Source organism: Tachyglossus aculeatus, chromosome X5 (assembly GCF_015852505.1).
Source record: "Tachyglossus aculeatus isolate mTacAcu1 chromosome X5, mTacAcu1.pri, whole genome shotgun sequence".
In the NCBI taxonomy this organism is placed as follows: domain Eukaryota; kingdom Metazoa; phylum Chordata; class Mammalia; order Monotremata; family Tachyglossidae; genus Tachyglossus; species Tachyglossus aculeatus.
The window spans coordinates 13,784,181-13,804,476 of NC_052097.1; the positions used below are offsets into that span (position 1 = coordinate 13,784,181).

At 47.3% G+C, this 20,296-nt stretch overlaps 1 protein-coding gene across 1 annotated transcript in view; it reads right to left on the reverse strand.

The window, feature by feature from the left end:
• Positions 1-20,296, reverse strand: part of MANBA (mannosidase beta) — a 145,196-nt gene that overhangs the window by 75,765 nt on the left and 49,135 nt on the right. Inside the window, exon 8 of the mRNA XM_038769197.1 lies at positions 18,340-18,450. Coding sequence (XP_038625125.1) covers positions 18,340-18,450 — 111 coding nt within the window. The remainder of the gene's footprint in view (positions 1-18,339; positions 18,451-20,296) is intronic.

The window sequence follows — 20,296 nt, forward strand, 5'->3', positions numbered from 1 at the left end:
CATCTCAAGGACGAGGGAACCGTCCGGAGCCCAACTCGCCGGACCAGCTGTTGCTGGAGCCCAGAGAAATCCGGCTCTACCTTCCACCACTCTGCCCAGCTATAAGATGACGTGTCTCTCACGCTGGGGTCAGAGGGACTTGAAGTAGGGATACAAACGTCTTGAGAAAGTTGTCTACGCCTGCAGACTCCGCTTACTCTCCTCCAATTATGGCCCTGACCCCCTCCAATCTGGCATCCCACCCGTTGACTCCGCAGAAGCTGCAATCTCTAAGGTCACCAATGACCTTCCTCCTACCAACTCTGACAGCCTCTCTTTCATTCTCATTGCCCTCTCAACTGAGGACTACCCTCTTCTCCCGGAAACATTATCTAACTTTGGCTTCACCGCAATCGTCCTCTCCTGGTTCTCCTCCTATCTGGCCGCTCGTTCTCAGTCTGTTTTGCAGGCTCCTCCTCTGTCTGCGTCCCTCCCCCTAACTGTGGGCGTCCCTCAAGGTCCAGTCTGGGTCCCCTTCTAGTCTCTATCTACACCCACTCCCTTGGAGAACTCACTCACTCCCATAACTTCAACTACAACTAGGAGGTTGATTCCCCAATTCACCTCTCCAACCTTGACCTCTCTTTCTCTGAAGCCTCTCATTGCCTCCTTCCTTCAAGATATCTTTTCCTGAATGTCTCGCTTACACCTCAAACTGAACATGTCCAAAACTGAACTCTTTACCTTCCCACCCATCCCTGTCCTCCCTATCACAGAAGCCCAGAACCTGGCATTAGAGTAATAATAATAATAGCTGTGGTATTTTAAGCGCTTAGTTTGTGCCAAGTACTGTACTAAGCACCGGGGTTAGATTCAAGATCATCAGGTCCCACATAGGGTTCACAGTCTAATAGGAGGGAGAATAATAATGATGATGGGATTTGTTAAGCGCGATGTGCCAAGCACTGTTCTAAGCGCTGGGGTAGATACAAGGTCAGCAGGTTGTCCCACGTGGGGCTCACAGTCTTAATCCCCGTTTTACATACAGATGAGGTAACTGAGGAACAGAGAAGTGACTTAAGTGATTCGAACCCACGACTTCTGACTCCCAAGCCGTGCTCTTTCCACTACACCAAGCTACCGCTGCTATTATAACTACTTGCTATTCTCCCTAATACCTCCGATCTCTCCCCTCTGCTGCTTGGCACATCTTTCTAAAAAGCGGTTTTACCGTGACATGAATTGTCTTCAGAATGGTTACTTAGTTGTCTCTGCATCACACAGAAATCTCTAACCAGTGGCCTGAAGGTCCTCTGCTAGCTCACTTCCTTTTAACATATACATACAAGTCACTTCACTTCTCTGGGCCTCGGTTCCCTCATCTGGAAAATGGGAATTAAGACTGTGAGCCCCGTGGGACAACCTGATCACCTTGTAACCTCCCCAGTGCTTAGAACAGTGCTTTGCACATAGTAAGCGCTTAATAAATGCCATCATCATATATTACGCTGTGATAATATTGTTCTGATATATATACATATTATATGTATATGTATGTATATATGTGTATACATATATATACATATCGGAACAAAACATTAGCACTTAACACAATGCTTGCAAGGCACGTAATAAGTGCTTAACAAATATATTATTATTATTATTATTATTATACTTCGGGCAGAAGACAGTCTTTGCAAGCCACGCAGGCACTCTAGCAGCTTTTGAATTTTTCATTTCTGAAAGAGAAGACCAAAGGGGAAAAAAGAAACAACACGGAGTGCTGAGCAGCTGATCCCGGTCTCTCAGACGGGATTTACGGCTGTCATTATGAAAGGGTTTAAAAGAGAATCCTGCCTGGTAAGTAAATAGCATTCTTCAATTTCTCCCTGCCGCAGCAGAAGCCGCTCTCGCAGAATAACCAGGGGACGTGAACTCCGGATGCAAGGAATCTTTCATTCCTTCCCTACCTAGCTGCTGCCTCTCGACTAGGGGAAATGGCCAGATTCTCCAAAACCCAAACAAAAGAACCTGATCATTGATTTTTTTAAAAAAAAAAGCGATTTTGGACTAGATAACTCACCCCCCAAAATGGGCAAATCTCAAATAGTGTTCAACTCCCTATTCAAAGCCTTATTGAAGACACATCTCCTCCAAGAGGTCTTCCATGATTAAACCCTCATTTCCTCTTCCCCCTCTCCCTTCTGGGTCACTTTGATTTGCTTCCTTTATTCAGCGCTGCCTCAGCCCCACAGCAGTTACGTACATTTCCATAATTCAGTCCTTCATTCATTCATTCAATCGTATTTATTGAGCGCTTACCGTGTGCAGAGCACTGTACTAAGCGCTTGGGAAGTCCACGTTGGCAACATACAGAGACGGTCCCTACCCAACAGCGCGCTCACATATGTATTAGAGAAGGAGAGTGGCTTAGTGGAAAGAGCCCGGGGTTGGGAGTCAGAGGTCGTGGGTTCTAATCCCGGCTCCACCACTTGTCAGCTGTGTGATTTGGGGCAAGTCACTTCGCTTCTCTGTGGCTCCGTTCCCTCATCTGTAAAATGGGGATTAAGTTTGTGAGCCCCAAGTGGGACAACCTGATTACCTTGTATCTACCCCAGCACTTAGAACAGTGTTTGGCACATAGTAAGCGCTTAACTAATACCATTATTATTATTTATTATTAATTTATTTATATTAATGTCTGTCTCTGGACTGTAAAATCACTGTGGGCAGGGAATGTGTCTGTTATATTGGTATACAGTGTACACTCCCAAGCGCTTAGTACAATGCTGTGCACACAGTAAGCACTCAATAAATACAACTGATTGAAAGGGGCTCACAGTCTGGTGGGGAGGGAGAACAGGAATTTAATCCCCATTTTGCAAATGATGATGATGATGATGGCATTTGTTATGCGCTTACTATGTGCCAAGCACTGTTCTAAGCACAGGGGAGGATGCAAGGTGATCAGATTGTCCCACATGGGGCTCACAGTCTTCATCCCCATTTTACAGATGAAGGAACTGAGGCTCAGAGAAGTGAGGTGACTTGCCCAAAGCCACCCAGCTGACAACTGGCGGAGCCGGGATTTGAACCCCTGACCTCTGACTCCCAAGCCCGGGCTCTTTCCATTGAGCCATGCTGCTTCTCTGCAGATGAGGAAACTGGGGCACAGAGAAGTTACGTGACCTGCCCAAGGTCTCAATCAATCAATCAATTGTATTTATTGAGCGCTTACTGTGTGCAGAGCACTGTACTAAGCGCTTGGGAAGTACAAGTTGGCAACAAGTCTCACAGCAGGCAAATGGCACAACGGGGATAAAGAACCCAGATTCTCTTGCTCCCAGGCCAGGGCTCTTTCATTCATTCATTCATTCGATCACATTTATTGAGCGCTTACTGTGTGCAGAGCACTGTACTAAGCGCTTGGGAAGTACAAGTTGGCAACACATAGAGACGGCCCCTACCCAATAACGGGCTCACAGTCTAGAAGGGGGAGACAGACGACAAAACAAAACACGTGGACGGGTGTCAAGTCGTCAGAATGAATAGAAGTACGGCTAGATGCACGTCATCCTCATCACCATCAATCGTATTTATTGAGCGCTTACTGTGTGCAGAGCACTGTACTAAGCGCTTGGGAAGTACAAGTTGGCAACAAGTCTCACAGCAGGCAAATGGCACAACGGGGATAAAGAACCCAGATTCTCTTGCTCCCAGGCCAGGGCTCTTTCATTCATTCATTCATTCGATCACATTTATTGAGCGCTTACTGTGTGCAGAGCACTGTACTAAGCGCTTGGGAAGTACAAGTTGGCAACACATAGAGACGGCCCCTACCCAATAACGGGCTCACAGTCTAGAAGGGGGAGACAGACGACAAAACAAAACACGTGGACGGGTGTCAAGTCGTCAGAATGTACGGCTAGATGCACGTCATCCTCATCACCATCAATCGTATTTATTGAGCGCTTACTATGTGCAGAGCACTGTACTAAGCACTTGCGGAGTACAAATTGGCAACATATAGAGACAGTCCCTACCCAACAGTGGGCTCACAGTCATTAACAAAATTATAAATAGACTAGTAAATATGTGCAAGTAAAATAAATAGAGTAATACATCTGTACAAACATATATACAGGTGCTGTGGGGAGGGGAAGGAGGAGAGAAAAGTCTGGGAAGGCCTCTTGGAGGAGGTGAGCTCCCAGTTGGGGTTTGAAGGGGGGAAGAGAGCCAGCTTGGCGGAGGTGCGGAGGGAGGGCATTCCGGGCCGGGGGTCGACGGTGGGACGGGCGAGACCGAGGCCCGGGGAGGAGATTAGCGACAGAGGAGCGGAGGGTGCGGGCTGGGCTGGAGAAGGAGAGGAAAAAGGGGGCTCAGTCTGCTTCTTTGTAAAATGGGGAGAACCTACACATAGACCATATAAGGAGGGGAGCTAGTGTCTCTTACTGCTTTGATCTTTTCACCGGATTGGGGTATAAAAGCTAAAGAAGCCTATCTTCCCAGCCACCACCCTTTTGGCGGGTCTCCTTCACCCTCTCCTCTTCGATGAGTGACGGACCTCGCCGACAGCAGCCCGGCTCTCCGAGCCCCGCGGCAGCCGGCTCTGATCTCTCCCCCAGCTCTTCAGTTGGAACCGAGGAGGGCGGGCACGGAATAAAGGAAGAAAGTAGCTTGACCGGATCCCCCCTCCCGCCCTGGAACCAGGCCAGGCACCCGATGAGGTTTGCAAGAAGGAAAAAGCCACTGAATTTTAAGCGGTGGTGCAAGTAAAATGATCGAAAAACGGTCGCAGCGGTGAGCGGGCACTGTGTGGGAAGGTCTGGGACGGGGGGCAAGGATCGGAATCACTCCGGGAAGCCTCGCAGCCCTGTGAGGATGCTAGACACCCCTTCCCCGAGCAACATTAATTCATTCAATCGTATTTATTGAGCGCTTACTGTGTGCACAGCACTGTACTAAGCGCTTGGGAAGTACATATCCGCAACATACAGAGATGGTCCCGACCCAACAATGGGTTCACAGTCTAGAAGCGGGAGACAGACAACAAAACAAAACAAGCAGACATGAGAAGCAACGCGGCTCAACGGCAGGAGCAGGGGCTTGGGAGTCAGAGGTCATGGGTTCTAATCCTGCCTCCGCCACATGTCTGCTCTGTGACTTCGGGCAAGTCACTTAACTTCTCTGAGCCTCAGTTACCTCACCTGTAAAATGGGGATTAAGACTGTGAGCCCCACGTGGGATGACCACATGGGCTGAGAAGCAGCGTGGCTCGGTGGAAAGAGCCCGGGCTGTGGAGGCAGGGGTCATGGGTTCAAATTCCGGCTCCTCCAACTGTCAGCTGTGTGACTTTGGGCAAGTCACTTCACTTCTCTGGGCCTCAGTTACCTCATCTGGAAAATGGGGATTAAAACTGTGAGCCCCCCGTGGGACAACCCGATCACTCTGTAACCTCCCCGGTGCTTAGAACAGTGCTTTGTACATAGCAAGTGCTTAACAAATACCATCATTATTATTATTATGACCCGATCACCCTGTATTCCCCCCCAGCACGTGCTTCGCACATAGTAAGCTGGGTGACTTTGGGCAAGTCACTTCACTTCTCTGGACCTCAGTGACCCCATCTGGAAAATGGGAGCCCCGCGTGGGACAACCTGATCACCTTGTCACCTCCCCAGCGCTTAGAACAGTGCTTTGCATATTGTAAGCGCTTAATAAATGTCATCATTATTATTATTATTATTAACAAATGCCATCATTATTAACTCCAGCCAGGCTCGGAGCACGACAGGCGGCCAAGCCCCGCCAGCTGGAAGAGCCGGGCGTCCCCGCGATTGTCTTCCCCGAAAGGCCCCCTGGAGCGATGCTGACCCTTCCCCACTTCCCAACCCACCCACACAATGAAAGAGGAAACGGAGGCACTTACTATGTGCCAAGCACTGTTCTAAGCACTGGGGGGGGGGGGGCTACAAGTGATCAGGCTGTCCCACGTGGGGTTCACAGTCTTGATCCCCATTTTCCAGATGAGGGAACTGAGGCCCAGAGAAGGGAAGTGACTTACCCAACGTCACACAGCTGACAAGTGGCGGAGCCGGGATTCGAACCCACAGCCTCTGACTCCCGAGCCCGGGCTCCTTCCGCTGAGCCACGCTGCTTCTCCGTAAGCACATAACAATGATAATCTCTTCACACCTTACGCCTTCCTCTCTTCCGGCGCTTAGAACAGTGCTTGGCATATTGTAGGTGATTAACAAATACCATCATTATTATTATTCTTATTATTCCCTCCCTGACCATCATCCTCAGACATTCAACTCTCCAGCTTCCCAACGCCCTCTTCGATCCCCAGGGAAAGCGCCCTTTCCTCCGAGCCTTAGTTTGCTCCTCCGTTCATATTCCCTGGCCCAGGCCCGAGATCCGTCCACCACCTTACTGCAGCGTGCTGCGGCTAATCAGAATCTCTTCGGCCCGAGTCTGATGAGTGGCGGGTCGAATTATGGTGTAGAAAGAGGTTTGGTCTGGCTATCGAAAGGGGCTTTTATAAATATTTCGGGAACCCGCGATGTGCTGCCCTCAAACAATGAATAGCACTTATAAAGCACGTCTACGTGCAGAGGATTGGACTCAAAACTTGACATAATCAAATTAGTAGAGGAACTGACAAACTGGGACGGGGGATGGACTATAAAATTACAGATGTGGGGGGAAGTATCTGAGTTTAAAGATATATACAAAAGTGCTATCGGGAGGAAGGGAAGATCCACGGGTCCTTTGCGCGTGGCCCGAAATACCATCTGAGTTTTGAGTTTAGCTACCAGGCGAGGTTGGAGAGGACCATCAAAACGCTGCAACAGCAACAGGGATTGAGTAAGCCGCGGAGAAAAAGGAGGCGGCTTGCCAAACAAAAAAGCTATAAAGGAACTTTTTAAAGACAATTATTTACGTTCTCTATCCCCCCAACGTCCCCAGAGAGGTATGGAGAGGGAAGGGAGGGGAAACAAAAGTGGTAAAGTGACTTGTCCAAGGTCACATACAAACAGGGACTATAGACGAGCCTGGAAACCGGGTCTCCCAACTTCTCAACCATGATCTATCCATCACTCGTGCTTATTGAGAGCTTACTGGGCGCAGAGCACTACTAAGCGCTTGGGAGAGTACAGTAGAAATAAATTGGTAGGCATGTTCCCCGCCTACAACGAGCTTAGAGTCTAGAGGGGGACGGCCTAGTATGAAACGGCAAACACCGTGACGGGTCCCAGGGAAGTGTCTGGAATAATAGAGAAGCAGCGTGGCTCAGTGGAAAGAGCCCGGGCTTTGGAGTCAGAGTTCATGGGTTTAAATCCCAGCTCCACCAACTGTCAGCTGGGTGACTTTGGGCAAGTCACTTCACTTCTCTGTGCCACAGTTCCCTCATCTGTAAAATGGGGATGAAGACTGTGAGCCCCCCGTGGGACAACCTGATCACCTTGTAACCTCCCCGGCGCTTAGAACAGTGCTTTGCACATAGTAAGCGCTTAATAAATGCCACCATTAAAGAATAACATTAAGCATTACTTGACCGAGCTTAGGAAACAGAACGGATCGCCCAGAAAAGTTAACAGGCTGATAGCTGTTGCCTGACCAGTTTCATTCCACCTAGTTTTTCAACCCTAAGGGAGCATTAAGGACCCAAATGTTAAACACTTCCAACCCTTCTGGAAATGTTCCCAGCTCAACAAACTGAGCATTAAAGTCCCTGGAGCAGTCATGGAGGAGCTTCTGTTTGCCAGGGGCTGGAGGGACACCTCCAGTACAAAGCCCGAGGGCACCAACCTCTCCGCTGAGCGCCGGCCCGGCAATACCGTCAGGAAGAATTACACTGATGTCAGGAACGCATACGTACCTGGGAAAACTTTCAACGGGCCAAATATTTCACTCTCACAGCTTCCCTGCTGCGCCGCTCTCCCCCAAAATCAAGTCATTAAAACCACTGGGCTCTTCTGAGCACCTTGTCCGGGTTGACTGAGCTAACCGTGACGGGCACCGGGGACTCCCGGGTGTCAAAGGGGCTTAAGCCAGGTAAGAGGAGGGAAGAAACTCAATAAGCAGAAGCCAAGCGTTCAGGATCTAAGGAGCCAAAGAGACTGCAATAGGAGGTCAAGCTCCTTGAAGGAAAATCTGGGAACAATCAATATCTCCAAGGCTTCCGTCCCCGGCCTAACCACACCAAGCCGCTCGGTCTCCAGTTTGAACCTTACCACGCCAAGCTTCTGAGCCTTCAGGTCCCAGCCTAACCATGCCAACCCACTGAATCTCCAGTTTGAACAATAATAATGGTATTTGTTAAGCGCTTACTATGTGCAAAGCACTGTTCTAAGCGCTGGATCTAACCACACCAAGCCTTCGAGCCTCCAGGCCCCAGTATAACCCCACCGTAACCACACCAAACCCTTTGGCTCCAGGTCAAACTCATTCATTCATTCATTCAATCGTATTTATTGAGCGCTTACTGTGTGCAGGGCACTGTACTAAGCGCTTGGGAAGTACAATTCAGCAACAAATCTAACCACGCCAAGCTTCCAGTTGCTGGAAGGCCTACAGACCCGCAGAAGAGAACACACACTGTTGAGTGACCATTTAAACCTGACTCCCCATGGGCCCTATCTTCTGTTGTTTATCCTGTAAATCAACTAGAGAAAATACCTGGAAGTTTGATCTGGCTTAGTACTGCTTCTGCCTTCTCTGAAAGCTTTTGTTGCAGAAGTCTTTTCATCTCTTCTGAATTGACCTAAAAATAACCTAACATTTGCAAAGTTCCTACATTTTAAAACCCCCAGAAGGAAAGCGGGCTCGGATTTAGCATAACCAAACATCAAAAGAACAAATCTAAAGTTACTTGGGAGCCGTCCTCTCCAAATAAATCCTCTTTAAACCCAACTCATTCCTCCCACAAAGGCAGCTGGGATGAAAAAGGAGAAGAGTTGCAAACTTGAACGCCCCAAAATCTCGTTAAGTGTATCAGCCTGGATTGAAAATTCATTTTCAATTGATGAGCCTCACAGAGACATATTCTCTTAGATCCTACTGGCTTCTCTATATCTTAATGATTTCTTGCTGCTGAATACAACGTAGAGCAACGACTCCAGAATCAGGAGCCAAGCATCACCATCTCCAAACCTCGCCTTTCGGAAACAAGGCAGAAATTCACAACGATCTCGCTCGCCTCTTGCCCAAAGTCATCCCAGCTCTGCCAAATGTCGGCTGTGTGACTCTGGGCAAGTCACTTCACTTCTCTGTGCCTCAGTTCCCTCATCTGTAAAATGGGGATGAAGACTGTGAGCCCCTGGGGGACAACCTGATCACCTTGTAACCGCCCCAGCGCTTAAAACAGTGCTCTGCACATAGTAAGCGCTTAATAAATGCCATCATTATTATTGTTATTATTACTATTATATGATGCAGCTTCACGTTGCAGGATTTAGAGATCAGGCAAAGTCAGCAATGACCATCATCATCATCATCATCAATTGTATTTATTGAGCGCTTACTGTGTGCAGAGCACTGTACTAAGCGCTTGGAAAGTACAAATTGGCAACATATAGTGGTAAGTGACCAGTGGTAAGAGCACAGGACTTGAGTCTAATCCGCCACTTATCAGCTGTGCGACTTTGGGCAAGTCACTTAACTTCTCTGTGCCTCAGTTGCCTCATCTGGAAAATGAGGATTAAGACGGTGAGCCCCATGTAGGACGACCTGATTACCTTGTATCTCCCCCAGCGCTTAGAACAGTGCTTGGCACATAGTAAGCGCTTAACAAATACCAAAATTATTATTATTATTAATCCTGCCCCTCTGGCACTTGTCTCCTATATGACCTTGAACTAATATTCATGTCTCAATTTCTTCATCTGTAAAATGGGCATTAAATACCTCCACTTGCCCCCATCTTAGAATGTGAGCCGTAAGTGGGACTGTGCCTGATCTGATTGCAGTCAATCATATTTTTTTAATGGTATTTTTTAAGTGCTTACTATGTGCTTAAGCACTGGGGTAGACACAAATTAAGTTGGGCAGAGTCCCCATTCTGCATGGGGCTCGCAGTCTTAATCCCCATTTTGCAGATGTGGCAACTGAGGCACAGGTGAAGTGACTTGCCCAAGGTGGCACAGCAGACAAGTGGCGGGGGCAGGATTCGAACCCAGGACCTTCTGAATCCCAGGCCCCGCTCTAGTCGCTAGGCCACGCTGCTTCACTTGCAATCAGATTCATTCATTCATTCATTCAATCGTATTCACTGAGCGCTCACTGTGTGCAGAGCACTGTACTAAGCGCTTGGGAAGTACAAGTCGGCAGCATATAGAGACGGTCCCTACCCAACAGCGGGCTCACAGTCTAGAAGGGTAGACAGACAACAAAACATATTAACAAAATAAAATAAATAGAATAAATATGTATGAGTAAAATAAATACATAGAGTAATAAATATGTACAAACACACACACACACATATATATATATATATATATATATATATATATATATATATATATATACACACATATACAGGTGCTGTGGGGAGGGGAAGGAGGCAACTTGGACTTCCCAAGTGCTTAGTACAGTGCTCTGCACACAGTAAGCGCTCAATAAATATGAGTGAGTGAGTGAGTAAGGCGGGGGGATGGGGAGGGGGAGGAGGGGGAGAGGAAGGAGGGGGCTATTTATTGGGTGCTTACTGTGTGCAGAGCACTGTACTAAGCACTTGGGAGAGTATGATAATACAGAGTTGGCAGATACGTCCCTGCAACGAGGGAGAGGCGGAAGACATATCAATATAAATAATTTATTATATATAATTTAAAGATATGCATATAAATGCTGGGGGGTTGAGGGGTGACTATCAAATGTCCAAAGGTCACAGATCCAAGGACGTAGGCTACACAGAAGGGAGAGGGAGCTGGGAAAAGGGGGCTTATTTGGGGACGGCCACTCGGAGATGTGACCCCAATACCGCTCTGAAGGTGTGGAGAGTTGGTGGCCTGGAATGTACGGAGGGGAAGGGAGTCCCAAACCAGAGGGAAGATGTGGAAAAGCGGGCGGTGAGACAGATGAGCTCAAAGTACAGTGAGCAAACTGGCCCCAGAGGAGCAAAATGTGGGAGCCAGACTGAAGTAGGTCAGTGAGATAATAATAATACTAATGGTGGCATTTATTAAACACTTACTATGTGCACAGCACTATTCTAAGCGCTGGGGAGGTTACAAGGTGATCGGGTTGTCCCACGGTGGGGGGGCTCACAGTCTTCATCCCCATTTTACAGATGAGGGAACTGAGGCGCAGAGAAGTGACTTGCCCAAAGTCGCACAGCTGACAATTGGCGGAGCCGGGATTTGAACCCATGACCTCGTGACTCCAAAGCCCGGGCTCTTTCCACTGAGCCATGCTGCTTCTCTATTTGCCCTGTTCACAACAGAGATATCCTTGGAGAGAGTCCTGGGCAGACTGTAAGCCCGTTGTTGGGTAGGGACGGTCTCTATGTGTTGCCAACTTGTACTTCCCAAGTGCTTAGTACAGTGCTCCGCACACAGTAAGCGCTGAATAAATACGATTGAATGAATGAATGAAAGTAGGTTAGTGAGATAATAATAGTAATGATGGCATTTATTAAGCACTTACTATGTGCAAAGCACCGTTCTAGGCGCTGGGGAGGTTACAAGGTGATCAGGTTGTCCCACGGGGGCGCTCACAGTCTTCATCCCCATTTTGCAGATGAGGTAACCGAGTCCCAGAGAAGTGACTTGCCCAAAGTCACACAGCTGACAATTGGTGGAGCCGGGATTTGAACCCATGAGCTCGTGACTCCAAAGCCCGGGCTCTTCCCACCGAGCCACGCTGCTTCTCTTAAGGTTGGAGATAAGGTTGGAGGGGGCAAGGTGCTTTAAATCCAGTGGTAACAAGTTTCCGCTTGATGGGGAGGTGGCCGGGCAACCACAGAGGGTTAAGTGGGGAGACGTGGGCTGAATGTTGTTTTAGAAAAATGACCCGGGGAGCAGAGTGAAGTACGGCCGGGAGAGACAGGAGGCAGAGAGGTCGGGGGGAGGCAGAAGAATAAAGAATCAGCATGGTAGCGCTTGGATGGAGAGGAAAGGGCAAATTTTAGCACTGTCGTGAAGACGGAATCGACAGGATTTGGTGACGGATTGAATTTGTGGGTTGAATGAGAGAGACGAGTTGAGGATAATGCCAGGGGTATGGGCTTATGAGACCGGGGGACAGTATTATTGTCTTCGGCGACAGGAAAGACGGGGGAGGACAGGGTTTGGGTGGGAAGATAAGGCATTCTGTTTTGGACAGGTTAAGTTTCGGGTGTCGGTGGGACATCCAGGTGAAGATGTTCTGGAGGCAGGAGGAAATGTGAGACTGCAGAGGAGAGAGGCCAGGGCTAGGAGATGCAGACTTGGGAATCGTCCACACAGTTGATGTCACGGGAGCAAATGAGTTCTCCAAGGCAGGGGGTGTAGATGGAGAAGAGAAGGGGAACCAAAACTGAGCCGTGAGGGCGGGAGGCGGAGGAGGATCCTGCAAAAGAGATGGAGAATGCGCAGTCGGAGAGATAGGAGGTGAAACAAGAGAGGAGAGTGTCAGTGAAGCCAAGGCTGGATCAAGTTCCAAGGAGAAGAGGATGATCCACAATGTCCAAGACACAAGGTTGAGGAGCATTATTCATTCATTCATTCACTCAATTGTATTTATTGAGTGTTTACGGTGTGCAGAGCACTGTACTAAGCGCTTGGGGAAGTACAGTACAGCAATAAAGAGAGGCAATCCCCGTCCACAACGAGTTCACAGCCTAGAGGGTGAGAGACTGATAATAATAGTAATGGTATTTATTAAGCACTTACTATGTGCCAAGGACTCTTCTAAGCGCTGGGGAGGTTACAAGAGGAGAACCGGGAGAGGACAGAGTCAGTGAAGCCAAGGTTGGATAACTAATTCAGAAGGGGGTGGTCCACAGGATTAGGGTAAAGTCAGAGGCTGTCATCTTTTGCTGAGATTTTGATTACCGTTAGAGAGGACTGTTTCCATAGAGTGAAGGGGGTGAAAGCCAGATTTTAAAGGGGATGAAGGAGAAAATCAGAGGAAAGAAAGTAGAGACAGTGGGTGTAAGACGCTCTCTCAAGTTTGGAGAGAAATGGTAGGAGGGAAATGGGGTGATAACTGGAGGGGTCAAGGGAGGGTAGTTTTAGGATAAAATTAGGATTTTTAGTATTTTTATGTTACCACCTTGGAAAGTGAATGGTTGAAGATGGCAGTCAAGGAGGGAAGAAAAGAGGGGGCTAATATTTTAATAAGGTACAAAGGGATGGGGTTAGAAGCACAGCTTTAATTCGATTTATAGCTTTAATTCTATTTGTTCTGACGACTTTGACACCTGTCCACGTGTTTTGCTTAGTTGTCCGTCTCCCCCTTCTAGACTGTGAGCCCGTTGAGGGACCGCCTCTATATGTTGCCAACTTGCACTTCCCAAGCGCTTAGTACAGTGCTCTGCACACAGTAAGTGCTCAGTAAATACGACAATGAATGAATGAGAGGATGGGGGTCAGATTTAGAGAGAAGACAAGAAATCCCTTCTTGAGATACTGCAGGGATTAGAGGGAGAGTCAAAGAGAGCAGAGGAGGACGGGGGATCGGAGAGGAGCAAGGGAGATCACGACTGATGGTTTCAGTTAAATTGACGGAGAATGTGGCCAGGTCATTAGGGGAAAGAGATGATAGCGGGGTGGGGTGCAGGCGGTTTGAGGAGGGCGTTCAATGTCCGGAAAATCTGGCGGGGGCGAGGGGTATGGGAGTCAATTAGGAAGGAGAAGTGTTGTTGGGCCCAACAGAGGGCTGAACTGAAGTGGATAAAAATGATTTGAAGGTGGACGAGGCCAGGTATGTCTGGACATCTGCACAGACGTGGACGAGGCAGACCGCGGAGGTGATCCGGAGCTGCCGGTTAGCACTATGAGATTTACGGAGAGACGGGGGAGCAAGGAAGTGGAATTCAACGGAAAAGATGGAATTGCATTGTCCACCAGGCCACCGCTCTCCCAATTGCCAAAACCCCACTAACATCATACCTCCTCCAAGAAGACTTCCCCGGCCAACTCTCCACTCCCCACCCTATTCACCCTCGCCTCTGTGTTACTCTTGCGCCCGAGTCTATACAATAATAATAGTGGCATTTATTATGCGCTTACTATGTGCAATGCACTGTTCTAAGCGCTGGGGAGGTTACAAGGTGATCAGGTTGTCCCACGGGGGGCTCACAGTCTTCATCCCCATTTGACAGATGAGGTAACTGAGGCCCAGAGAAGTGAAGTGACTTGCCCGAAGTCACACAGCTGACAACTGCTGGAGCCGGAATTTGAACCCATGACCTCTGACTCCAAAGCCCGGGCTCTTTCCACTGAGCCACGCTGCTTTATACCTCTTAAAACCTTTGAGCAAGCCACTTAACTTCTCTGGGCCTCAGTTCCCTCATCTGTAAAATGGGGATGAAGTCTGTGAGCCCCACCTGGGCCAATCAAAATGACCCTGTATCTACTCCAGTGCTTAGAACAGTGCTTGACGCATAGTAAGTGCTTAACAAATACCATTATTAGTATTATTATTATTTAATATTCCCCTTCAGCCCCACAGCACTTGGGTATATATCCCTAAAATTTACTATTTCCCCCATCTATAATTTAAAATCTGTCTCCCACATTAGGCTGATAAGCCCCTCAAGGGCAGGGATAGGGTCTCCCCACTGTATTGTACTCTCCTAAGAACTCTGGCACAGTGCTCTGCATACAGTAAGCACTCAATAAATATTCATTCATTCATTCAATCGTATTTATTGAGCGCTTACTGTGTGCAGAGCACTGTACTAAGCGCTTGGGAAATATCACTGATTGGCTGACTGGCCCTACCTCTGGTGTGCTTCCTCAGCTGTAAAATGGGAATGAAATGCCTGTTCTCACTCTCAGGCAAAGCCCTATTTACCCCAGTGTTTATTCACTCATTCATTCAGTCTAGACTGTGAGCCCGTTGTTGGGTAGGGACCGTCTCTATACGTTGCCAACCTGTACTTCCCAAGCGCTTAGTACAGTGCTCTGCACACAGTGACCACCCAATAAATACAATTGAATGAATGATGAACTTACTGAGCACTACTGTGTGCAAAGCACTGTACTAAGCGCTTAGGAAGGTACGCTATAACAACAGACACATTCCTGTCCACAACGAGCTCACAGTTCTAGCGGGGGAGAAACGTGAATATCAATCAATCAATCAATTAATAAACAGCACAGTGCTTGACAAGTATCACAATTATTACAATCAACCAATGGTATTTATCAAGCACTTACTGTGTGCAGAGTACTATATTAAGCACATGGGAGAGTACAATATAATAATAATAATAATAACAATAATAATGATGGCATTTAATAAGCGCTTACTATGTGCAAAGCACTGTTCTAAGTGCTGGGGAGGATACAAGGTGATCAGTTTGTCCTACAGGAGGCTCACAGTCTCAATCCCCATTTTACAGATGAGGCAACTGAGACACAAAGAAGTTAAGTGACTTACCCAAAGTCACACGGCTGACTATTGGCGGAGCCGGAGTTTGAACCCATGACCTCTGACTCCAAAGCCCGGGCTCTTTCCACTGAGCCATGCTGCTTTCATTCATTCATTCAAACGTATTTATTGAGCGCTTACGGTGTGCAGAGCACTGTACTAAGCGCTTGGGAAGTACAAGTTGGCATCATATAGGGACGGTCCCTACCCAACAACGGGCTCAACAAAACATGTTTGGTTGTCTGTCTCCCCCTTCTAGATTGTGAGCCCACTGTTGGGTAGGAACCGTCTCTATATGTTGCCGACTTGTACTTCCCAAGTGCTTAGTACAGTGCTCTGCACACCGTAAGCGCTCAATAAATACGACTGAATGAATGACCAGTGTCAAGTCATCAGAATAAATAGAAATAAAGCTAGATGCACATCACATAAGTCAAGGGTAGGGTAGAGGCAATAATCTGTACCAACTAAGCTCCGGACCGTTTGAGAGGAAAGAGACGGGGACTTTGGATCGAAAGTCAGGACCAGATAACTGCACATATTTTGCTTCCCCTGGAAGTTGGCAGACCTGATCCTAAATTCACCACCGTTTCAAGGAAAGGGAAAAGTAAATCTCACGCTCTTTAATTCACAGAAGGACTTCCAATTGCTCTAACCAGAGCTGGATGTGGGGGCGGCCCAGGGTAGCGTTACAAAATTGTGATTTCACCTTTGGTGCACTGGTACAGCCAGCTCCAAACCGCCATAATAATAATAATAATAATAATAATAATAATGGCATTTATTAAGCGCTTACTATGTGCAAAGCACTGTTCTAAGTGCTGAGCACTGTTCTAAGCCATCCCCTCCCCAAGTTGGAATTTCCACTCCTCTGGCCCACCTCCCCTAGCTGGGGAGGGAGGAAAAGCCGTAGCCAGGCAGCATTTCGAGGTGACGGTTACGCCAAGGGACATGGGATCGTGAGAATAATAATAATAATAATAATAATGGCATATATTAGGAGCTTACTATGTGCAAGGCACTGTTCTAAGCGCTGGGGAGGTTACAAGGAGATCAGGTTGTCCCACGGGGGGCTCACGGTCTTAACCTCCATTTTACAGATGAGGGAACTGAGGCCCAGAGAAGTGAAGTGACTTGCCCAAAGTCACCCAGCTGACAATCGGCGGAGCCGGGATCCTAACCCATGACCCCCTGTCTCCGAAGCCCAGGCTCTTTCCACTGAGCCACACTGCTTCTCTAATGTTTCTCTAGAGTCAAGGGAGGCACTTAGTTCATTCATTCATTCAATCGTATTTATTGAGCGCTTACTGTGTGCAGAGCACTGTACTAAGCTCTTGGGAAGTACAAGTTGGCAACATATAGAGACGGTCCCTACCCACCAGCGGGCTCACAGTCTAGAAGGGGGAGACAGACAACAAAACATATTAACAAAATAAAATAAATAGAATAAACAGGCGCAAGTAAAATAGAGTAATAAATATGTACAAACATACATACATATATACAGGTGATATACACTTAGTGCTAATAACACCTATCCAGACCACCAGTCCCATCTCCATTCATTCAGTCAGTAAGCGCTCAATAAACACAAATGAACGAATGAATGAATCTCCACGGCCCCCACGGAACCAGTGCTCCCTCGGGTTTCCAGCCACGGGGTGAAGCCACCTGTTTTACGGCAAGCAATTACGGGACGTGTCAAGCGCTCTACAGGCCGAACACTGTACTAAGCGCTGGGTAGATTCAACACAGTCAGGTCGGACACGGTCCCTGCCCCACACAGTCTACGGGGAGGGAGGTGGATTTAATAAAAGCCCCAAAGCCCCTCCAGGGTTAGCGCTTTAAAGTCCATCTGCCCCCCACCGACTCCATCCTGTTGCCTCCTCTGGTTCCGCCATCTCTTCAGTCCCTGCGCTTGCGACAAAAAGCGGGAATTTATGATTCCAGCCAGAGCAAACTGTCCTTCCCCCTCCCCCATGGCCTCCAGTCTAGCCTCAATTAATTAATTAATTATGGTATTTATTAAGCACTTACTATGTGCAAAGCACTGTTCTAAGCGCTGGGGAGGTTACAAGGTGATCAGGTTGTCCCACGGGGGGCTCACAGTCTTCATCCCCATTTTCCAGATGAGGTCACTGAAGCCCAGAGAAGTGAAGTGACTGGCCCAAAGCCACCCAGCTGACAAGTGGCGGAGCCGGGATTTGAACCCACGACCTCTGACTCCAAAGCCCGGGCTCTTTCCACTGAGCCATAGTAAAGTTACACCACCTGATAACTTGGGCTGCTCGTGGGGCTTTGTCATGTCTGACTTCTTCCCCGAAAGAAAACAACAATGCTCTGCACACAGTAAGCGCTCAATAAATACGACTGAATGAATGAGGAGTTTACAAGCTTAAGTGAATGACCTCTTTCAGAAACTAGAGAAGGCTTTTATCCACAGTTCCTCAAAGTGTTACCCAACTCCCAATTCAGTCTGTAAGGCACTAGGTTATTAAGTCACGTACAAGAATGTTGAAGGAGGGGTTCTCTTTTTTTTCTACCCACGAAACCTCTTACAGTTTTTATGAAAACCTTTTTTAATTCAAAGGTTGGTGTTCCAGAGTGCCGGCTTCATGCTCCTTCCGGACGTGAAGAGTTGGACAGTTTGCCGGCCAAGATAAAGGGTCCTCTTCTGAGCTCCTGATGGCCTTCTGAAGGCCACCAAGCTTACCTGGGAAGCAAACTTTTACCCAAAACTACATCTGCTCGAACGAAAAACGCTTCCATTACCTTAGCCGCCTTTTCGATCCTGTAGCCTCCTTCTAGCTTGAAAACAACCCAGATTTTGTAACCCGTTTGGTTTCCGTGTCCACTGGGCCACCAAGTCTCCACTGAAACATTCTGAAAAACAGAAAGACACACAGGCTGGTCTCAAGATGGGATCTAGGGGAATTTTCAAAACAGAAAAAAGTCACCTGCCCTTTGTTTACCGCACTTTCTTTCATCTGACCTGCGCAATATGCTTTGGGGAAAAGTCATGGGCGCGGGGGAAGAGAGACACAGAAGGGGACAGGATTCTGCTGGGGTGTGAAGACAGTTCTTGAACTTTGCCCCCAGGAAAACAATACCGAATGACAAGGGACAAAACTTTACAAGTGAAAGGGACAAATGCCCAAAGTCTCGTGATTCTAGAATGCCGCGGATCAGACGCTTATGTCCTAAATCTTATTTGACCCTAAACAGAGACACAAGGAAAGAAAGGAAGAGAAAGTGGAGTAGCTCACCACTAATTAATTGATGGTGTCCCTTTGGGTTGGGGACAACTCGACAGCAAAAGACAACAACAATTTATTGAGTGCTTTTACTGCGAGCAGAGGGCAATATACGATAGAGTTGGTTGAAACAGTCTCTGCCCACAAGGACCTTACAGGCTAGATTGGGAGACAGATGTTAAAATAAATTACAGAAAGGGAAAGTGTTGTGGCTCTCCTCTGTCAGACATTAAGGGGGAGGGATTTCCAGGCCAGTGAGAGGATGTATGTGTGTGTATATATATATATATATATATATATATATATAATTATTATATTATATTATATTATATTATTATATATATAATATATATATATTATATATAATAAATAGAGTAATAAATACGTACAAACATATATACATATATACGTATATATATGTATATATTTGTACGTATTTATTACTCTATTTATTTATTTTACTTGTACACAGCTATTCTATTTATTTTATTTTGTTAATATGCTTTGTTTTGTTCTCTGTCTCCCCCTTCTAGACTGTGAGCCCACTGTTGGGTAGGGACCGTCTCTATATGTTGCCAAATTGGACTTCCCAAGTGCTTAGTACAGTGCTCTGCACACAGTAAGCACTCAATAAATACGATTGATTGAGTGATTGATTGATGTAGGCAAGAAAGATATTTACTATTCTATTTATTTTGTTAATGGCGTGCAGCTAGCTTTATTTCTATTTATTCTGATGACTTGACACCTGTCCACATGTTTTATTTTGTTGTCTGTCTCGCCCCTTCTAGACTGTGAGCCCGTTGTTGGGTAGGGACCGTCTCTATATGTTGCCGACTTGGACTTCCCAAGCGCTTAGTACAGTGCTCTGCACACAGTAAGCGCTCAATAAATACGATTGAATGAATGAATGAATGAATGAATGAAAGAGGTCAGAGTTGAGGCAGACGAGATGGAGGCAGAGTGAGAGGATTGCTTGAGTGACCCCAGTGGAGACATATCAAGGGCTGCCTCAGTCGTTCACCGCAAGCTCAGGGTACTGAATCGCGCTCAAAAAGAAAACCCACTCCCAGGCTGCATCACGCTGTTTATTCATTCATTCAGACGTATTTATTGAGCGCTTACTGTGTGCAGAGCACTGTACTAAGCGCTTGGGAAGTACAAGTTGGCAACATATAGAGACGGTCCCTGCCCAACAGCGGCCTGTGCGCTGTTCATCAGTAACTTTATAGATTCAGCCCACAGGCTCCAAATGAGAAAGTCTCCAGGTTTTCCATAATCAATCAATCCGTGGTATTTATTGAGTACTTACTGCATACAGAGCAATTGTTCTATGCACATGGAAATCAGAGGACTTGGATTTTAATCCCTGCTCTGACACTTTGCTGTGTGACGTTGGGCGAGTCGATTTTCTCATCTGTAAAACGGGGATTAAATCCTATGCCCTCCTACTGACGATGATGATGGTGGTGGCA